This window comes from Delphinapterus leucas, chromosome 17 (assembly GCF_059928025.1).
Source record: "Delphinapterus leucas isolate spDelLeu-1000000601 "Yukka" chromosome 17, BTC_Dleu_Yukka2, whole genome shotgun sequence".
Classification (NCBI taxonomy): domain Eukaryota; kingdom Metazoa; phylum Chordata; class Mammalia; order Artiodactyla; family Monodontidae; genus Delphinapterus; species Delphinapterus leucas.
In genome coordinates this window covers 48,262,381-48,284,019 of record NC_143145.1, presented here as the reverse complement: position 1 = coordinate 48,284,019, position 21,639 = coordinate 48,262,381, and the positions used below count along the sequence as shown (strand labels likewise).

Sequence of the window (21,639 nt, the reverse complement as noted above, 5' to 3'; positions counted from 1 at the left end):
ATAGATGTAGGGATACAGATGTGTAAATATATGTCATTGTTTCAGTTCTTCAGCTGATACTTCATAATGTCTTGGTAACTTCTAAATGAAGGACCTCTTCAAATATTGTTTAGAAAGAAAAGATACCTGTTCATCCCTGTCCACCTCCCTTTCTTCATCCCCTTCCTTGTCCCTTCACTTTTTTTTTGTTTTAAATCTTTATTGGAGTATAATTGCTTTACAGTGTTGTGATCCCTTCCCTTCTTGAACAAATTGGTCCATTAAGTGAGGTAAAATAACCCTTTGTCAGCATGGGGGAGGTGGGCATTCAAGGAACCACATGACTTGGCATTGGGTCTCAGAGTCTGAGAAAGGGGAGAGGATGTCTGCATAAGGGAGCCTGGAGTTGACTGCTGAAGTCTGATTCGTGTGAAAGGGCATCCACATGAGGAAGTGGCCTTGGCAACCACTCTGTACAGATAGTCATAACCCGTGCCAGGTGGAGAAAATGTGTGGGATGGGAAAGTGGCAGCTACAAGAATTTACTTAAATACAGGAAGATTGATCAGATAAGTAAGGAGATTAAGGATATGGTAATCAGTGTTATTTTAATATCTGTGGAGGGAGTTAAAATATGAAAAGGGCAAAAACTAGAATGAAAGGGTGTTGAAAGGGAATGGAGGATGTTAATGTGAGCACATGATTTTCAATATAGAGACATTACAGAAACAAACATAGACAATATGTATGCATATGTTTCTGAATATGTTTATGAATATGTGTAAATGGTTATGAATATGTGTTTTCATATGTGTGTATATATATATGTACCTAAATCCCCTAGCTCTGCCTATTGAGAGTACCTGGGACCACTACTTCCCAAGAGCAATGAATACACCTAGTGTCTGGATCTTGGTTTCTAAATACAGCTCTCCAACTGAAGGAACTAAAGCTCTTTGGAGAAATGGCTGATTCTAGAGCTGCTACAGGGAAAATATAAGATGACCCTAGAACATATTATTGTTTCAAGAAGTAAGGGATCAGCCATAAAAAGAAATGAAATTGAGTTATTTGTAGTGAGGTAGATGGACCTAGAGTCTGTCATACAGAGTGAAGTAAGTCAGAAAGAGAAAAACAAATACCATATGCTAACACATATATATGGAATCTAAAGAAAAAAAATAGTTTTGAAGAACCTAGGGGCAAGACAGGAATAAAGATGCAGATGTAGAGAATGGACTTGAGGACACGGGGAGGGGGAAGGGTAAGCTGGGACGGTGTGAGAGAGTGTCATGGACATATATACACTACCAGATATAAAACCGATAGCTAGTGGGAAGCAGCCGCATAACACAGGGAGATCAGCTCAGTGCTTTGTGACCACCTAGAGGGGTGGGGTAGGGAGGGTGGGAAGGAGGGAGACGCAAGAGGGAGGAGATATGGGAATGTATGTATATGTATAGCTGATTCACTTTGTTATAAAGCAGAAACTAACACACCATTGTAAAGCAATTATACTCCAATAAAGATGTTAAAAAAAAAAGAAGGGAGATATCAAAGAATAATTGGGAAATATCAAAGGATATAGAAGCCAAACTGAAGGGGTTTCCACTGGACAAATCTAGAACAATCTAAGCCTCAAAATAAATAATGGTAGAAACATAGTCAATTGAATAAAATAGGAGTCTATGAGTTCATACTGATTTAAATAATTAAACTGAATAAATTATGTTTGATGAGGAACAGGATATTTACATAATTACAAAGTGCCTTACCACAAAAATGATTAATAATGAAGGAGAAAAAAATAACTTTACAGTGGAGAAGACCGGGTGATACACCTTAATCAAATGAGTGAAATAATATTCCAGTAAGGTTACAAGTTAAAAGTTTGCCAAAATTGTTTGATAGGAAGCAGTGAGAGGACAGAGCTTCACCACTGTGTTATTCCTGCCAACTACACATATCCTGAATAATCATGAGACAAATACAAACAGCTAAATCCTACAAAGTAACTGATCCATATTCTTTAAAATTTTCTCGTTCATGAAATTCAAGAGAAGCCTGAGAAAATTTTCCAGATTAAAAAACTAAAGAGACAGGACAACTAAATGCAACATGTGACGCTGGGCTGATCCTCTTATTATGAAGGACGTGATTGGGATAATTGACAAAATTTGAAAGGGGTCTGAGGCTTAGTAACACTGTAGTAATGTGTCAGTGTTAATTTCCTGATTTTCATGATTATATTTGGATATATGTTTGTAGGAAATACTAGAGGATTTGGGGGAGATGTTGCATTGTGTTGGCAACTACTCTCAAATGGTTTGGGAAATAAATTATTTTTATTGTCACTTCAACCTTTCTTTAATTTTCGAGATTGTTGAAAGAAGGCAAAGAAAGAGGAGAAGACCCCTGAGTCAGGTAATCCTCCTTTTCCTGGCAACTCCCCTAGTTAAAAGCTCAGTTTACAATGGTGGTCAGTTTTTCAGTCCATTTGTGCTAATTTCTGTTACTAACAACATAGCATCTTATTTTCTATCTGAGGTTTTTGGATTTTTCCTAATTATGCTTTTGCTTTTTATTCTATCAAATGTCTATGAATTTGATAAAGTCCTCGGTATTAAAAGAAAATCAGTAAGATTCATAAAAATAAAAATAAGTTCTTGGAGAAATTTATAAATTTCTACCTGCATTCAAAGTGGAGTAAGTTGGCAAGAAATTTATAAGGGGAAAATACTCTAAGGAGCACTCCCATTCGGAAACTCAAAATGGTTGCACGTGTTTATCCTGTAAGAGGTCTGTGATGAAACAGCAGGATGAAGGCTATATGTGCAAACTTAAATGCCATCTTTTAAATCACCTTTCATGTCAGGCCAGGTAAGAACTGGGCAATTCAATAAGTAAATTAGAACAATTCTTATTTTCAATAATTTCTTAGGTCAACAGAATAATGAAAAACTTATCTTTAACTCCAAGAAATCTGGACAGTTATTAAAGCAAATGTGTTGTCCTACTGGCCTACACCTGGTTATGAACAGCAGTACGACTTCAGAAAACCCTGGACACTGAGTGGACTTTCTAAATATAGCTTTTTCTTTCTATAAAGGTGTTTTACAAGAATGCTATCTTTTGTGAAAATGTGGCCTTTGTAAATGGTACACAGACACTAAGGTCTGTGACTTTTAGACCTAGAAAAGATTTGAAATATTTTCTTAGCCTGGGAATCCACATTTTAGAGGCATAGAAAGAGAAACCCAATGAAATTAATTACTTTACCCACCATCAAACGGCAAACGAGTAATAACGACAGCACTCAAGCCTCTGTCTTCTAACTCCATTGAATGCAGCATAAATAGATTGCAGTAACTGCTTATTTTCATTGTCCTCAACACATTTCTTCTGTGCCTTATCCCTCTTCTTTTAAGAGGAATGACAACATTATCTGCAAACTTTACCTATAACTAATTTTTTTTTAATTTTGCTGTTTTGTAACTCATTTTTGAAAAATTCTGTTTCTACGTTGAAAATGTGTAAGGACATTTACCTTCTTTCTTGAAACACCTTTGCCTGCATTTATCACATTTTATTGTTGAACTGTTGTGTAGCAATAAGTACAAAAGCGTGTCTAGTAGAGGAGATAATGTCAGAGGCGACAAGGTGTGTGTATGGGGGGGTGGGGTTAGAGTTGACATACCTTATTAAGGGAGATGAGGAGAGAGAGAAGAGAATAGAAATTTTATTTATTTGAAAAAAATATGATTGCAAGTTAGACAATGTTTGGCTAAACTTAATACAGTATAGCTTTCCTTAACTTTAATTCTGGGTAAACTTCCACTGTTTACATTGCCACAGACTAGGGAATAAACAAAGCAAAAAGATTTTTGGTACCACCATTTTGTGTTAATTTCATAAAGATTTCTACAAGACTTTTTAAAAATAAATTGAAAAACGAAAGACTTGCCTTTAGCTTATTTTCCCTGCATGCTTGCACTTTAATAAGTTGATAAATGACATTTAAACTCAATAATTATGATTAATTCTGTCCCACAATTTTTACAAGCACTGGTGATTGTGTGCGCCTGCATGTGCGCACCTTTACAACCAGTAAAATAAAGTTCTTGATCAAAAAATTATTATCATTTAGACTATTGAATAAAATCAGATATGATAGAGGGGCCAGCTGTTGGTAGGTTTAAAAGTCACCCTAGGTGATTAATTCATGCAGCAGTGTTGCAGGTCTCTCTTTAGATGAAGCACTTAGAAGTATAACCAAGCATGGCTCTAATTTCATATCCGAGTTCATATTTAGAGTTCTTTGGCAAGTGCTTGCTCTATGTGTTTTTATAGTCTTTGGTTGTGCTCTAAAAATATCAAAATTATGAATTAACAGATATGCAAAAGTGAAATCCTAGAAGATAGGATAAACATGAAGTCCTGTAATTATCACTCAAACAGAACTGGGAATCAGACAAAGACATTCATAAGTCATAATGCTGAAATTAAAATCTTCTAGTTACAGTACAAAAGAATCCTAATTTGTACCACAAGGTAATGAATTCAGTACTTTTCATTTGTTAAATATTTGCTTATTACCCTGCACCGTGCATATAACACTGTTCCAAACTTTGGAGGGCAAACAGGAAAAACAGAAACTCTCTAGCCTCAAGTTGTTTATACTGCAGTCAGTGAAATTTCTCTACTTTGAGATCTTTTAATTCCTCAGTTCATTGTAACATCTTCTTCAGATGAATTGTGTTTTATTTGTTAAAACCAATGTTTAGCACTTTAAATAGTTTCTTCAATGTTCCTGATAGTGAAATAGAGTCATAATGCTAATTACCAATACTAATTGTAGAATTGATAGGAGAAGTGCTCAAGATCGATAGGAACGTGATTTCGGTAATCTACAAAATGTCTTGAGGTTTCCCAGATAACAACTTGTCTCCCAGACAAAAATGCACTTATTATTTATATTCCAAGCTTATAAGTTTTTTGTATCTTAATCATATAGAGATTTTACAACATCTTTTATTTTTTTATTACTTTTTTTTTATTTATTATTATTTTCTTTTGCAGTCCACGGGCCTGTCACTGTTGTGGCCTCTCCCGTTGCAGAGCACAGGCTCCGGACGCGCAGGCTCAGTGGCCATGGCTCACGGGCCCAGCCGCTCTGTGGCATGTGGGATCTTCCCGGACCGGGGCACGAAACCGTGTCCCCTGCATCGGCAGGCAGACTCTAAACCACTGCGCCACCAGGGAAGCCCTACAACATCTTTTAATTCACATTTTAAGATATTTTGTTCAGTGGATTATCTCATTTTGAAACTATTGATTTATATGTACATACTATGTAAATATTAGTATATATTTCTCAATGGCTAGGTTAGTGCTTTCTTAACTACTTAAGTTTGTTTAATTCATATGGTTGTTCTTCAGCATTTCTTTTACTCGCTGGAGCCTATCCTACTGACTTCAAAAAGCCTGAAAAAATCTGAAAATCCCATTTAAAGTAATTGTATGGAAAATCTTTAAAATAACATATCATAATGGTAGAGAAGAAGAGTATTTAACATTGTGCTGAAGATCATTCCATTAATAAAGAGATTAATCAATAATTCTAACATTCAGACATATAATAAAAATGAAAAACATTAATCATAATACTGAGCAGTGACATTTTCAATAAAGGGAGATATTAAATATCGTATAGGACACTAGTATCTGCAGAGCAGATAAGTTGGCAGTGATTATACATATATTTAAAATATGTTGAAACAGTCATAGACAGTTTTTCTTTTTGGCTGAAAAGAGGCATATTGAAGTGTTTAAGCACTACTTCAACTGGAATAGATATTTAGACGCTCTACAGAAAACACATGATTGCAGAAGAGCAGATATTAGCAGGTGTGTGAATGTGTATGTCTTTAATTAATGCATTTTCACTCATTCAAAAAGGAGAAGACTGCCAAATTTACTTTAAAGGTGGCATTGTGATATGTTAAAGTTCCACTCTTAGACTTTTGCTGCTGTTGCTGTTCCTTTAGTATTCACCAAAGAGTACCGTCCTGTCATTTATCCAAGTTAGAAATCTAGAAGCAATCCTAGGATTCTCATTATAGGGTCCCCTACCTTCATGCTCCCCACTCAATAAGTAACAAATTCTTGGCTCTCCTATGTAGGAAAGCTCTCTCCAATGTACGCCTGCTCTGTCACTCTCCGGGTCCAGCATCTCTGCCTCACCCTCCCATTGAAGTCACTTCTAGTTCATTCTGTGCAGGGCCATTTTTAAACCTTCCTCAGTTCTAGGCAATTGCCCTTTTAGAAGCTTTACCCTAAATGTTATCAAATGCATTAAAATGTGCCCAAGTCACATATCCAATATAATTTATAGATAACTATATGAAAGCTGAGTAACATTGCTGTTGTAGTAATATTAGTTGAAAATATTAATGACACAAGTTTTTATCTCAACTTTGCAGATTTTTTTTCCTATTCTGGAGCCATGTTTTTCAGGTGTCAAACCATTTTCTAAGTCCTTCTCAAATTCCTAGTCCCTAGTGAGTGTGCTTTTACTGTCACAGGGTTGAACAGCCCAGACAGCAAGATGTCTGAAGATGAAGACCATCACATGGTTGAGTAGATCAGATATGTGGATGTTGGAATGCAAAGCGTTTGTAAAAAAGATATACAAATCAAGGAAGAAATTGCAGTGTCAATTAATATGATGTATATGAGATGATAGTATTAAAAAGCCAGGTTCTGTAGGGATGTCAATAAAATATCACCCTACACAGTAATGTCTCAACACTGCAGTATGTGAACTGCTTACATATTAAAAAAAAAATAGGGTTGGCAAACCATCAACAAAAAATTAAGTATAGTATGTTCCAAAATGAATGTTGGAAAATGGCAACTGGTTTTGGAAGTGGTTAAATCACCTATCAGTTTCATGACAATATTTCTAAACCTTTAATATTCCATCTTTAAAACTGAGATAATGAACATTCCTCTTCGATAAATTTGTTGATGAATTTAAACTATACAATTCACATAAACTTCTTAGTGTTATATCTGGCAAATACTTGATATTTTTGTTATTTTTGATAAATAATTAGTAAACAATAGCTGTTTTGTTACTATGGTCATTATTACAACTTAGACCAGACCAGAACAGACCAGAAAATATTACTGAGATTGATTTGATCTTTCATTGTGCTTTTAAAGATGGAAAATTTAATAATGAGTTATTTTGAGAAGAAATGTGTCGATGTTCTAATGTCCTTGCAAAAACTAAATATTTATTGGATGTAGAAAAAATAGTCTAGTTTAATGAGAAGGTATAGATGTTAAAAGTATCTTTCCTCCTTGGACTCATAGAGAGCCAGAAAAGGAGATTAAACAAAGGATTTAGAAAGTATAATATAATAAAGAACAGCACCAGCTCTGGACTCTTAATGCTTTTGTGGTTTTGATGTGAATAACCCCAGGTCCCCATTGTGACATCAGTACTACCACTCACTGTGTAAAGGCATGGTCAAGTCGATTAACCTCTCTCTGCTTTCGTTTCTTCATCTGTAATGTGCAAGTAATATTACTTGTCAGTTGCCAACCAGCAGTACTTCTCCAGCTAATTGACTGTGTCAGCAGGGATGCTGCAAAGATTAGCTAATAGATGATTTATAAACCTTTTGAAATATTAAATAAGTGATGTAAAAAGCCTTAACAAAAGAAGGACAGAACAAATCATTCCATGCATTAATTCGCTACTTTAGTCATATATATTTTATAAAAAACTTTACAAGCGGTAACCTTCCGTAAAGTGAAAATAGGATAGATTACTTGGATTTCTAGAGTGCTTTTTGTTGCTGTTATTTTTAAAAAATCTTCTGTCATAATTAAGAATACACAGAAGAAAAAATGTATCAGAGGAAATGATTACAGTTCACCTCTTTATATTGATGATAAGTATTATGAGACAGGAAAATTAAATGAATAAGAATAAAGAAACATGCTTTCTGAGCTATCAATACTTTTACTATTGACAATGGGATAACGTTGACAAATTTACTTTACCAGTAAGGATCTTGAGTATGATGATTAAAAATAAATCTACAATATACTTTTTCCAGATGTAAGAACAACATACAAAATCCTGTGCCAAGCATTCTGAGGGGACTCAAAAATCAAAGGCCCAGATCTCAAGGAACATATAATATAGGAAGAAGAGCAACATGAAAATAATTAATTCTTGCATAGTGCCAAATTAAATAAATATTATAATAAAGTTATTTATTTTACCTGGAGATTGGGAGGTGTTGTGGCTTGTAAAGTGGGTTTGAAAGATGAGGAGGATTTTGTTGTCATTGGGAGAGAAGGTCACTCCAGGTTGAGAAAAGCAGCATGAGAAGACCAATAAGAGAACACCAGAGATATAGCAAGTGTTTGCTATGATCTAACTTAGTATACATGGGAGAGATAGTATAGGGAAAAAAGCTAGTAAATTAGGTTGGGTTCACATTCTTGAGGGCCATGCAAATAAAGTTACAACTATGTTTTGAGGGTTCCCAGGAGCCACTGAAGATTTTTGAGTATTTTATGTTTAATAAAGTTAATTCTGGTGAAAGTGTAAAGGGTAACTTGGAAAAGAATAAGTTTAGATAAGTAAGTAGTTAGCCTATAATTGCAATAGTCAAGAAAGAGATGATGAAGGGAGTGACCAGACAAAGAACGGAAATGAAGAATACTTAAGAAGCATTGAATGGATAGAATTAAAACAATGAGGTTTGAGAATTGATTAGATGGGAAGAATTAGTGAGATGGAAGTAATTGAACACAATTCTAAGATTTCTATTAATATCATGGATACCTAAGAAAATAGTAGTAATATACACTAAAATGATAAGGATAATAAATAGTTTGGGGGGTGGAGGTAGAGATGCAGCAAAGAGATTCCATTTGAACTTACTGAATTTGAGTTTTTAAGGACAAACATGGGGGAATATCCAATAGGTAGTAAAAATTCCCAAGCTACGCTTCAGCAAAATATCAGGCCCCCAAATTATAGATTTGATAGCCATCTATACACAGTTGGAATTTAAGACAATTGGGGTAAATGGGATTACCAAACAGAACAAAAGAGAGAAAATATATTATTTAATAGTTAAGTGAGGGAAAGAGCAAGAAGAAATATAAGAAGATTATGAGGGAATCAAGAGTACAGTAACTATCAGAGCCAAGGGAGAAAGATGTTTCCGGAAGAGAGGAATAGCAACGTAAAATGTTGTACACAATTTGATATAGGTGATTACAGTGAAAAGCCTGTTGAATTTTGTGATTAATCTGTAATGGTTTTTCTCTGAGAAAACAATTCTGGTAAATTGATAGATATGTAAGTTAAATTGCAAAGGCATTAAAAATAAAGCATTGTAAAGGATGCAGGAAAATTAGTATCTACCTCTTTTTCTGTAAGTTTGAGAGTTAATGAAAGTAAAAGGTGAGTGACAAAAAGAACAGAGCTAAAAGATGAAATATATTTTATACCAGAGAATATGTAAATAATTTTATAGGCATTGGAGAAGCAGGGAAAAGAAAGACTCCGGAAGCACAAGGCAGGATTGAAGGAAAAATAATAGGAGAGAAGATAGAATCAAGAGCACCAGTCAGGTATTAATGTTGGCAAAAGGACTCAAATAAAAAGATGGCAATTTTGATGTGATGATAAAGAAACAGCAATTGAAGGAATTTATGTAGGATGACCTTGACATTCTCCATAAATTCATTAGGCAAGAGTTTCTATGGAGTGTAAGAAGATGAAATACAAGTGAGACTTAAGAAACACAAAACAATGAAGAAATTGCTGTTTTTAAGGATGGTGAACGGGTCAGCCAGAGATCAACAAAGGAATTTATGAATAGCTTTGTTTTGTATGAATTAGCTTGCCTAATTAGACAGGGAAAATATTTTCTTGAGATAGCCTGTGCTTCTGGCTTTATAACATTTTTAGCCTTAGATTTCTCATTACAAAGTTTTGATTTGTTAAGCACTGTGGGAAGAAAAAAAAAGGATTTGAATCTGGGCTAAAGGAAGTTTCAGAGAAGAAGTTAAGTAATAATACAATTGACTAGGTCATGAATTTACAAAAACAATATGAAAATGTGCCCATGTCAAAACAAGGAAAAAATATATATATAATCTTGAATGAAGGCATAAGGATCACAATTATCACATTACTGGGGATCAGAGATGAATTGATGAATAGAGAGAAGATTGAGAATAATAACCATTAGTATCAAATGTTGGAAATTTTTGAACTTGAGAATTTTTATTATACACTGAAAATCAGGGAAGAAGTGACGAACTCCCCCCAACAAATGTAGATGGGTTATTATTTGTAGTAGTATTAGTCAAAAACTTACTGTGAATGAAAACCATCAAAGACAGCCTATTTGATCTCATATTAGGCAAAATTTATTCTAACAATATTTTGTGATTTAAAAAGTCAATGCCTTGGATTTAGAACAAAAGAGGGTTTGACTTCACAGAGTTAATATGTGTTGGCATCATTCTGTGATTATGAGATTACTTTTTTTAAGCGTGCTTTTGATAGAACACTATCCAAACTCTTCTAAAGGACAATACGTGTCCCATTATACCAAATGGTATTCTAGAGCATGCAGTGTCATGATCTGGCGCAGGATTTATAATTATGCCTTAACAGAGGAGACTTCTGTGGAAATTTTCAAATTGTTGTTATTAACAGGGTATGGTTCTTGATTTCTTCTTTGTTGTCACTTACTCCAAAATGTGACTAGAATATAGCCCAATTCAAGGAAAAGGGGAACTAAGGTAGCATCAAGTTCTGGCACCCTGTCCTGTCTCATGAGACTTAATTTGAAGCCCTCTGATTTGTGAGATTGGGGGGTTGTTCTTAGAAATAAGCTATTAGATTGTTTGTAAGCCTGAATTAGATAAATAAATAATATTCTTATGCAGGAAAAGAAAAAAGAAAAAGATAGATAGTATTGTACTTAGCATGGAAATAGCTGATTATTTCCAGAATATTTTAGGAATCAAAAACCTGCTTAGTTAAGTTCTCTTTACAAAAGGGTTCCCTTCTCTAATCCGTAGTGTTTGTCAGATAGCTTCCTGTTACTGTGTAGATCAACAGTTCTCAAAATTTGGTCCCCCAACTCCTGCATGTCCCCAATGACCCTTTCAGTCATTCCCTGAGATACTTGCAGTAGATTCACAAGTTTAAAATAATTTTCATACTAATACTGATGCTATTTACCACTCTGAGTGGTAAATACCACACACTCAGAGTTAATATTTTTAAAATGCAAGATGTACCTAAGAATGTACTTGATTAAGGAGTAAAAATATACTAATTTTGTCAAATCTTGACTCTTGAGTAGATGTCTTTTTAATATTCTGTGTGTTGAAATGGTAAGTCAGTGAAGATGTACCAAACTGCATGGTTATCTCAAGTAAGTACTTGTGTGACTGCTTGGGTTGAGAGCTAAATTAGCCACTTTTCTCATGAGTCACCATTTTTACTTGAAAGAACAACTGACAAGCAAACTGGGTTTTTTTCAAACTTGGATATTTGGCAGAGATTTTCTTGAAAATGAACAAAGTGAGCTTGTCACTTCAAGAGAAGCAAAATCCAACTGTATCTGTTGCCAGTGATAAAATCTGAGCTTTCAAATAAAAATTACAATTTTGGAAAACTTATTATCGGCCCCTGTGAACTTGTCAGTTTCTCAATTCTTAAAGAATTTTCTGTTGAGATAGGTGGCATTACTAACAAATGTGATATTGTATAATGAAATAAGCTACTATTTGGAAATTTTGCATAACCTAGTGAACCAATATTTTTCCAAATGACCAATACCTGTTATTTTAAAAAATACACATGGGCAAAATATCCATTTAAGTTGCAAAGTAGACAATAGATTTTAATAAAACAGTAAGGGAAGCATATTGATATGGTTTTAGATTCCACATTGCAAAATTTAAAAATCCATAATTATCTGAAAAAGCTATTAAAATTCTCCTCACTTTTCCAACTAAGAAATCTGTGTGAGGCCAGATTTTCTTCATATACTTCAACTGAAACAACATATTGAGACATTGAACGCAGAAGCAGGTATGAGAAACCGGGTGTCTTTTGTTAAGCCAGACATTTGCAAAACTAAGCCAGAGAATTTCAAAATGTAAAACAATGCCATTCTTGTCACCATTTTATTTTGGCTTTGGAATATATATTTCATTTCACTAAAAATATATTATTTACTGAAATGTAATGGGCTTTTTATTTATATTTTAAGTGAATTAATAAATATTTAAAATTTACAGTCTTAATTTCACATAATGTAAATATTGGCAGATATAACTATATAAACAAAATCTCATTCGGGGTCTCAGTAATTTTTGATAATGTAATGGATATCTGAGACCAAAACGTTTCAGAAACACTAATGTAGACCAAATCTTAAGCACATAGGAAACTACTCAATGACTTTTAGCAAACTTCACATGATTTTATAAAGTAACACTGGAGAAGTCATGTAACTGCATTTGTAATAATGGTAGAGGAAGAATTTTCCTTCTCTTTTAAAAAAAAATCATACCATTTATATTAGAGAGAAGACTTCAGTGCCTGCTGATGACATTCTCTCCATTCTTTCTTCCAAGTCTGTGAGTCTCATTTTCATGTGTCCCCATTTACAGGAGTAAAATTAGCGTGCTATCCAGTCACCATTTGGCTCATGACTCAATGTCACTATAAAAATCATTTAAGCAGCTTCATAGACCCAACTTCTTTTAGAATACATCTGTGCGGACACTTCAGTTTGTTTAATACAGGAGACGTAAGTACATACTTTTTCTAGCCTCTTGCAGTCTATCTAAATCTATAAATTATGCTAGGGTGAAATCTGGTTTATTCTCTCAATTTGTGTAAATGATATTTAAAAAGATAGAGGGCATAAGTAAGGGAAAGACCAACACAAATTATGAATCTCAGTTTAGGAATCCATTATACAAACAAAACAATTTTAGAATACCAATATACTGTTTGCTTTGTTAAAGAGGGAGAAAGTGAGGCTTTTTTAAGAAGGGGGGAAAAGAAAGCAAGGTTATTTCTTAGTCATGAATTTTGATTGGATTTTTAGATATCAATATTTAGAAATTTATGCTTTAAAATTTAATCTAATTTTAAATAGTACAGTACTTAAATAATAAAATGTCTTTTCCTCCCTCTAATCAGACTTTGAATATTAGTATAATTAGCTCTTGTATATAACTAGATACAAAAAATAGCACCATATTATCTTGTTTATATCCAATACTACCATTTTGTCATGTCTAGGAAATTCTAATTACAGCAACATAAATAGGAAGCTTTAGTGAAGAGTCAAAGCCCACTTTTGGTAAATTTTTCCAAGTTTTATTCTGATTAGTTTATTTTGCATAAGGCCAGAATGTGTGCTAAGTGCTACTCTATTAAATCTCTACCAGCTGCTGACACTTACTAGACTTTTGTTTTGACTTTTGTCATTTTTGGGTGAACATCTGTCAGCCATAGTCATTTGGCAACAGTTTGCCCAGAATTTCTAAGCTAACTACAAGTCATTATGCAGTGATTATATTGGTGTAAAAGTTATTTCCAATCTCTGGTAGTCATATCAATAAATTGAAAAGCTGTGTCAAGATGTTTAGCTGAAAGGAAAAAAACATAGCTGCCATGCATGTAAAAATTACTGTTTTTGAGCACCTAATGGGAATTCATTAAGGAAGTATAATCATGGAGAGAGAGAAAAAGATACAGAGTTTATAACATGTATATGTTTTGTTTCAAAATGTAATTATTATTTAAATATGTGCTATTTGTCAGCTATCGTTCTTTTTACTGAAATTTAAGTTTATTGTCTGGAGAAAACAAATCTAATAAAAGTGAAATACTACTTTATAATAATAACTATTATAATAATAATTATAATGGCTACCATAATTGAATGCCCAGTACTTTCTATGTTACTTTAGAGGTTTACAATAAGATGCATATCAATCTAGCAAGTATATTTCATAAATGCTTAAGAAGAAAAGGAGTTTACAGAATAATCTGTTCTCATAATTCTCATTATTGTCTTTCACTAAATCCAACTGAAATCTAGATACACACATCTCAAAGGTGAACACAGTATACACATACATCTCTCATAACCCTGTTTCTTCTTCCATGTGCTCATTACTTAGGAATACCCTAAATGAAAATTCAAATTAAGTTTTTGGTTCCCCTCTTATAAATAGAATTAGCACCATCACAGAAATTAACATTCCCAGATATACAAATCATAATGCAGTACTCCTTTTAATTCATATCTTCTCATGGAAAATGTCACCACTTTTTTCTGTCTCACTCTGATATTTCAAATCTTCTTAAAACTATTATCAGCAAAGTGAATTAGATGTAAACTCCCACATACACGAGTATTATTATGGCAGTCTACATTTTAAAAAATGATAATGGCAAAAAACAAGGAACTTTATTGCAAAATACAGTGTTCTTTATGCAAAACCCACAGACCTGGGTTCAAGTCATAGTCCGTGTGTTATTTAGCAATCACTTAACATCTCTGACTTATTTTCTTCAAATGAAAATGAGGATATTTTTGCCTACTTCATAACATTGTTATCAGATGAGAAATAATAGCAGTTGTGCTATTTTTAAAGCCTATGTTTTCAAAAGCCATAAAGAGACTAAGAATGAAAGACAATAACAATGACTTTGAGATGAGCTTATTCCTGTAACCTACTTCACCTTTTTATCAGATATATTTGATAGATATAAGAAGGTCAATGACTGATTCTAAATTTCCACAAAATGTGCCCTTATTTCAAAATGTGACCATAGAAAGAAATCGGTAAAGATATCCAATTCTAAATCTTTAAAGTAACATAGAAACTAAGTACTGCGTTGGTTAATGGTAGTGGAGTAGGTAATGAAAATATCATTATAATAGCACCAAATTACTTCAAGGTCAAAAACTTTATGCAAATTCGTAGCTTACTCACAGACAGGCAACCTGGTAAAACAGAAAGAGTGGACTGGGATTTGAAGACCTTCATTCCAACCACTTAATTAATTAACTATGTGAAGATGGGCAGATCACTTGAACTATCTGGTCCTCAGATTTTCCACCTATAAAACCTTCCAGAGTTTTAGGATTTGGTGATTTAGTATAACCCAGGGATAGGGAAATTCTCTGTGGCTACTGATGAAAGGTGATTAATGCATTTCTTCCTCATTGTTCAGTTCTAGTCAACATACTTTTATTCAGCACTGATTATGTGCAAAAGGCTCTACTAGGAATTCTGTGTAGTTAAAATATTAACAAAATGCATTTCCTGTCTTGTCAGAACTTGTGATCTGTCTAGAAGGAGAGGCAACCATGATGCCAGTTAGAATTTTAACGCCCTGTACGGGTACAAATCAAAGCCTGTGGGAGCGCTAGGTGAAGAGATAGGGGAAAGAAGACAAAGAGAAGATGGCATTGGCTGAATTTTGAGGGCTAAATCCATTTCAACAAGCAAGTTTGTCAGGAGAAGGCATTCCAGGTTGAATGACAGACTTGAGCAAATGCACCATCAGAGAAGCTCTGGGAAAACACTGTGCATTTTTCTGTAGCGTACCAAGTATGAGAGTGAGTGGTTAAAGTTAAAGCAGCAAAAGTGGGTTCTTTTCAGATTGTGGGAGAACTCAGCAGTAACCCTGGTAGGAGCCTTTTCTGTGTTTTGCAGAGAATAAATATGAGTGACGTCAGATAGAAACCAACGTGACCTGGTAGATGATTAGACACGGACATCAAGTGAGAGGAATAAGTCAAAATATGCCCCAACACAGCGCATTAATGAAGCCAGTCTGCTCTATTTACGTGTTCTGTTGTTGTCTTACTTTGTTTTATTGAAGGTGAAATGTCTGTGCAAAACCAAGTGGAAGTCCCTGTTCAGCAGGCAGTTGCTCTTGTGTGTGAGGACCTTGGGAGAACATTCTAAATAGCAGGTGCAGACGTTTGTATCATCCCTAGTGAGGAATTAGAAGCATTGGGATTAGATGAGTTATTCAAGTAAGAAAGTAAAGAAGGTCAATGACTGATTCTAACTCCCTACAAAATGTGCTCTGATTTCTAAAGGTGACCCTAGAAAGGGAAGTCTGTAAAAAATACAAAGGTCAAATGGGATGGAACCAGGATAGTAAGGGATCATGAAAGCTAAGGAAGTGACAGTTGTTTTTTTTTTAAATCAGTACTTACTCACCATGTGCCAAACACTGTGTTAGTCTCTTGAGATACATAAACCAAGTAAATTCTCATAATCTTGAGAACTAAGTATATTTATCACAATTTATAGATAAAGAACTAAGTACAGAGAGATTAGACATAGCATAACAAGTAAATGGAAAGTCTGGATTCAAATACAGGTAAGTCTGATTCTTATAATTATTTTACCTCTATAACTTTTAATATACGCTAGGGGAGAGTTTCAAGGAGAATGTAACTGGCAGTGTCATGTGAGCTCAAACAGGATAGACGCTCACAAGAACATTTAACACTAAGCGGTCACTTAATGTTAATACAGATCATTTCAGTGATCTATATGAAAGTAGTCTCTGTAAAACATAGTATATAAAGGCCAATGGAATAGAAAAATTCTAAAGGTTGGTTCAAGGAAAGTGAGAAAATAAAAGTAGTTGAACCCTACTGAGAAGTTTAATGAAGGAAAGAGAAGGTAGTGCAAAGATTTATGAAGGTTGAGGAATGGGTATTTGGTTGAATGGTTGGTTCATTTTTTTTTTTAGTAAGGAAAGACTTGAACATGCTTATAAGCTTAAGGGAGAAATCCAGAGGAGAAAGAAGACTCAAATTATTGAGAAAAAAATGGATGGAGAAAGGCCCTACAGGAGGTAATAGGAAATAGAGTCAATAGCATGCCTTAAAGAGAAAGCAGCTAGTTCATCTAGAAAAGAAACAATAGTGATTTACAGAGAAATGTATTTGATAGGGAGAAATGTAAGAGAACTTGCAGCAGATGTCCTATATCTTCTCCAAGAAGGAAGATGCAAAGTCACCTCTTAAGGCAGGTAGTGTCTGGTTGTGTGGACTACAAAAGGTTTGGAATCCTTCCCACAGAGAGAAGCCATAGGGAAGAGTCAAATAGAGATGAACAAAAGAATTTCCGTTCAACTCAGAGTATATACTAATAATAGAGTAAAAATGTTTAGTTGAGCCAATTGGCACAATTTTGTGACTTTTTTGGTAACACTTATCCACCCAGTAATGAGATCAGAGAAATTGTACCATGCTGTTTTCCAGGTGAGGCTTAGGAAAGTCAAGGTGACGGTAGAGCAAAGGGACTTCTTGATGGTAATGAGAAGCTACACCAAACGGTGGGCAATTGATCCAGGCTGGGCCTAGATGAAACTAAAACAAAAAGGGTTAAAGGAATTAAAGATATGACCAGTGTGAAGAACAGATTCATTATGAGTAAGAGGAAAAGAAAAAAAATTGGTGGTTATGGTCACAGAAGGGAATTTCCAAATGCAAGATTCTAGAAATGATATAGTTTTGAGTGATCATTGTTTTTACACTTTCACTTAAATTGCCATTAATGATTATGTCATCCAGCTGTCCTGCTTTACTTATTAGAAAATGGAAGGCCAGGAGGTCAAGTGATTTTCTGTCACTCCATGACCCAATGTCAGGGGCAGGATTCAATCCAGGACCTTCTGAGGAGCATTTGGAAATTTTAAGTAACATGGTAACAACCATTAAATCATATTCCCATAAAAAAGAATGGTGGATATAGTCAAGTGATTGGAACCATAATATAGTCACAGTAAAGCATGCAGTATTCATATATTTCCTATTTCAAAACTTGTATTGTGCTATTCCTCCCTCTTTCCTCTTTTGGCTTCCTCTTACAGAAGAGAGAGTATAAAAGTTTTCCCCAGATTAAATTAACAGCTCCCTCATTAGGCACTGGGAGAAGAACTAAGCTTTAAGGAAAGTGCTACCGACGGCCATCCTGGATTTCACTGTAAATGGCATCAGTTTATTTCAGAGTGACAGTGTGCATGTCCATGATAGTGTATGGGTTCTACCATTTTAGCTTCTTCCACATTTTGTATATGTTGAAAAGACTCCTTTCTCTTGATTATTGGCATGGGTTTTTAATCTTAAACTATAGTAAAATGTAATTGGAATGTTTAGGAATAGGAGGGAAATTGTGTTACTTTAAAGTCCTGTTTAAACAAAATTAATCCAACAGAAATTCATTATTCATATCTTAGTATTCATGCCTCTTATGACCTTCAGGAAAGAATATGAGTTTTTAACATAGAAAAAGACATGAAAGATTTAATTTTTCTCCCTCAGAATGGGAGAAAATATTTGCAAATGAAGCAACTGACAAAGGATTAATCTCCAAAATTGACAAGCAGCTCATGCAGCTCAATAACAAAAAAACAAACAACCCAATCCAAAAATGGGCAGAAGACCTAAATAGACATTTCTCCAAAGAAGATATAGAGTGCCAACAAACACATGAAAGAATGCTCAACATCATTAATCATTAGAGAAATGCAAATCAAAACTACAATGAGATATCATCTCACACCAGTCAGAATGGCCATCATCAAAAAATCTAGAAACAATAAATGCTGGAGAGGGTGTGGAGAAAAGGGAACACTCTTGCACTGCTGGTGGGAATGTGAATTGGTACAGCCACTATGGAGAACAGTATGGAGGTTCCTTAAAAAACTACAAATAGAACTACCATATGACCCAGCAATCCCACTACTGGGCATATACCCTGAGAAAACCATAATTCAGAAAGAGTCATGTACTAAAATGTTCATTGCAGCTCTATTTACAATAGCCAGGAGATGGAAACAACCTAAGTGTCCATCATCGGATGAATGGATAAAGAAGATGTGGCACATATATACAATGGAATATTACTCAGCCATAAAAAGAAACAAAATTGAGTTATTTGTAGTGAGGTGGATGGACCTAGAGTCTGTCATACAGAGTGAAGTAAGTCAGAAAGAGAAAGACAAGTACCGTATGCTAACACATATATATGGAATCTAAGAAAATAAAAGGTCATGAAGAACCTAGGGATAAGACAGGAATAGACACAGACCTACTAGAGAATGGACTTGAGGATATGGGGAGGGGGAAGGGTAAGCTGTGACAAAGTGAGAGAGTGGCATGGACATATATATGTAAAATAGATAGCTAGTGGGAAGCAGCCGCATAGCACAGGGAGATCAGCTCGGTGCTTTGTGACCACCTAGAGGGGTGGGATAGGGAGGGTGGGAGGGAGGGAGATGCAAGAGGGAAGAGATATGGGAACATATGTATATGTATAACTGATTCACTTTGTTATAAAGCAGAAACTAACACACCATTGTAAAGCAATTATACTCCAATAAAGAGGTAAAAAAAAAAGATTTACATTTGATGATCTTTTGTTATTACATGTATCTCATATTCTACCTTGTTAAATATTTTCTTCATTAAGTCTTTAATTAAGTATTTGTGTTACCAGGCCTGTTTGGGGAAACTCACTTTCATTGAGTCCTTTGTAATTTTGAAGATTTTATTTCAAAGTTTCAGTCAAGAAAGTTTATTATTCCTCCCAAGGAATGACTTACCAAGGAGGCAACAAGGGAGCTGTGCTCCTGGACTGGGAGCGGTCACTGGCATTGTTTAGAATTGCTGGTGCGTGATGATAATAACAAGCAAACTGGATTTTGGTCAATTTCATTATTGTCCTTAGGTTCTCTGCAAACAATGCCCTTGCTTACTGCTTATCTCTACGGTGGAGCACTTCCACTCCACCTCCCACCACTTTGGTATGCTACTGAGCTCAAGTTCTTCTTTCTGGAGTTGAAGACTGACTAAAATGGTATTAGAGAAGGAGAATTTTATAATCTAAACTGGGTGTCCACAAACTATGGCATGCAGGCCAAATCTGGCCTTATGCCTATTTTTATAAGTTTAGTTTATTACTTTTATTTAATGTATTCTCTTTGAGTACGTTTGTCCTACAACCATAGAGTTGGATAAAGACTATATACCCTCAAAGCCTAAACTATTTACTATCAGGCCCTTTACAAACAATGTTCCCTGACCCTTGATCAAGAATCAAAGCATTACTTGCTTTGTGGACATGTAAGCAAGACAGTTATTTCACATCCATATTATAGGCCAGTAATTTAACAAGTGTCTTTGTTAAATGTTTACCATTGACCAACATTATATTTACCTTTTAATTTTTCTCTGTTTTGTAGCTCCTGCTATGTGAATATTTGTTAGCAATGACTGATGTGGAAACTACATATGCAGATTTTATTGCTTCAGGAAGAACGGGTAGAAGAAATGCAATACATGATATCCTGGTTTCCTCTGCAAGTGGTAACAGCAATGAATTAGCCTTGAAATTAGCAGGTCTTGATATCAACAAGACAGGTGAGTCGTTTGACATCCATCTCTATGAACATGGAATGATTTGCAGCACTTTGCTAAGTAGGATTAAGCCATGAAAAGACACCTTTGAAAGTAACTGAATAGAAAGTTACAAACAGTCTAAGGCAAGATAAAAGGCAGGTACTAATCTCTTAATCACTCCCACTCTGTTTTCAATGACTGCACCTTACAGGGTTTCCCACTCAAATGCAGAATCCTTAATCTGATTTTACTAATGCAATCAATAAAACACATGAGGGTTTTTTTGGTTTTTTTTTTGCGGTACGCGGCCCTCTCACTGTTGTGGCCTCCCCCGTTGCGGAGCACAGGCTCTGAATGCGCAGGCTCAGCGGCCATGGCTCACAGGCCCAGCCACTCCGCGGCGTGTGGGATCTTCCCGGACCGGGACACGAACCCGTGTCCCCTGCATCGGCAGGCGGACTCTCAACCACTGCGCCACCAGGGAAGCCCTGTTTTTTTGTTTTTTTTTAATCCTAATCTCTATAAAAGCTCTGAAATATCTTATGTAGAACATTTAACAAAGTTGGAGCTCCTGCCTTTGACAGTTTGGCCACCTGTAACATTTAATAGCATTAGATATTTAACAAGATTCACAGATGAGTCTGACGGATCTCGATTCCAAGAACCATTTCAAAATAAAAGGGTCTCCAGGACCATTTTTATTGAGAATGGAAGTAAAATAGTCTATTACATAAATAAGTCTTAGGTAAGAAGTTCTTTTAGTTTTCCTTTCATGATAGACTGAGTTTGAAAATTTTGTCTTACTATTGGGCCTCGAACTCCTACACACCAAATTTAACTTTATCAATGAAAAAGTAAAATATGTTTGACATGTCAAAGTACTTCTGAAACCCCTGATGGCTCTTCCATCCATAGCTTTTGCAAATATCAAAGCTGCATGTATTTCCCTGAAAAACACTTGTGCAAAAAATAATCTTTAAAAGTAAAAAGGAGTTCACAATTAAGGAACCACCATGTTATATATGTGAAAAACACTGGTCAGTTTCTGACTCATGGTAACAGCTTGATAATTCTTTGCTATTAGAATTTTCATGGCAAAGCCTTCCAGTTATTGGAAAACTGAGTCAGAGTGTGTGTGTGT

General features: G+C 34.9%; 1 protein-coding gene across 2 annotated transcripts in view; it reads left to right on the top strand.

Annotated features, from left to right (window-relative positions):
• Positions 1-751: 751 nt before the first annotated feature.
• Positions 752-21,639, top strand: part of LOC149746965 (cAMP-dependent protein kinase inhibitor alpha-like) — a 107,633-nt gene continuing 86,745 nt past the window's right edge. For both annotated transcript variants that reach the window (XM_089898945.1, XM_089898944.1), the window contains exon 1: positions 752-20,519. In XM_089898945.1, coding sequence (XP_089755071.1) covers positions 20,369-20,519 — 151 coding nt within the window. In that variant the 5' untranslated portion in view covers positions 752-20,368. The remainder of the gene's footprint in view (positions 20,520-21,639) is intronic.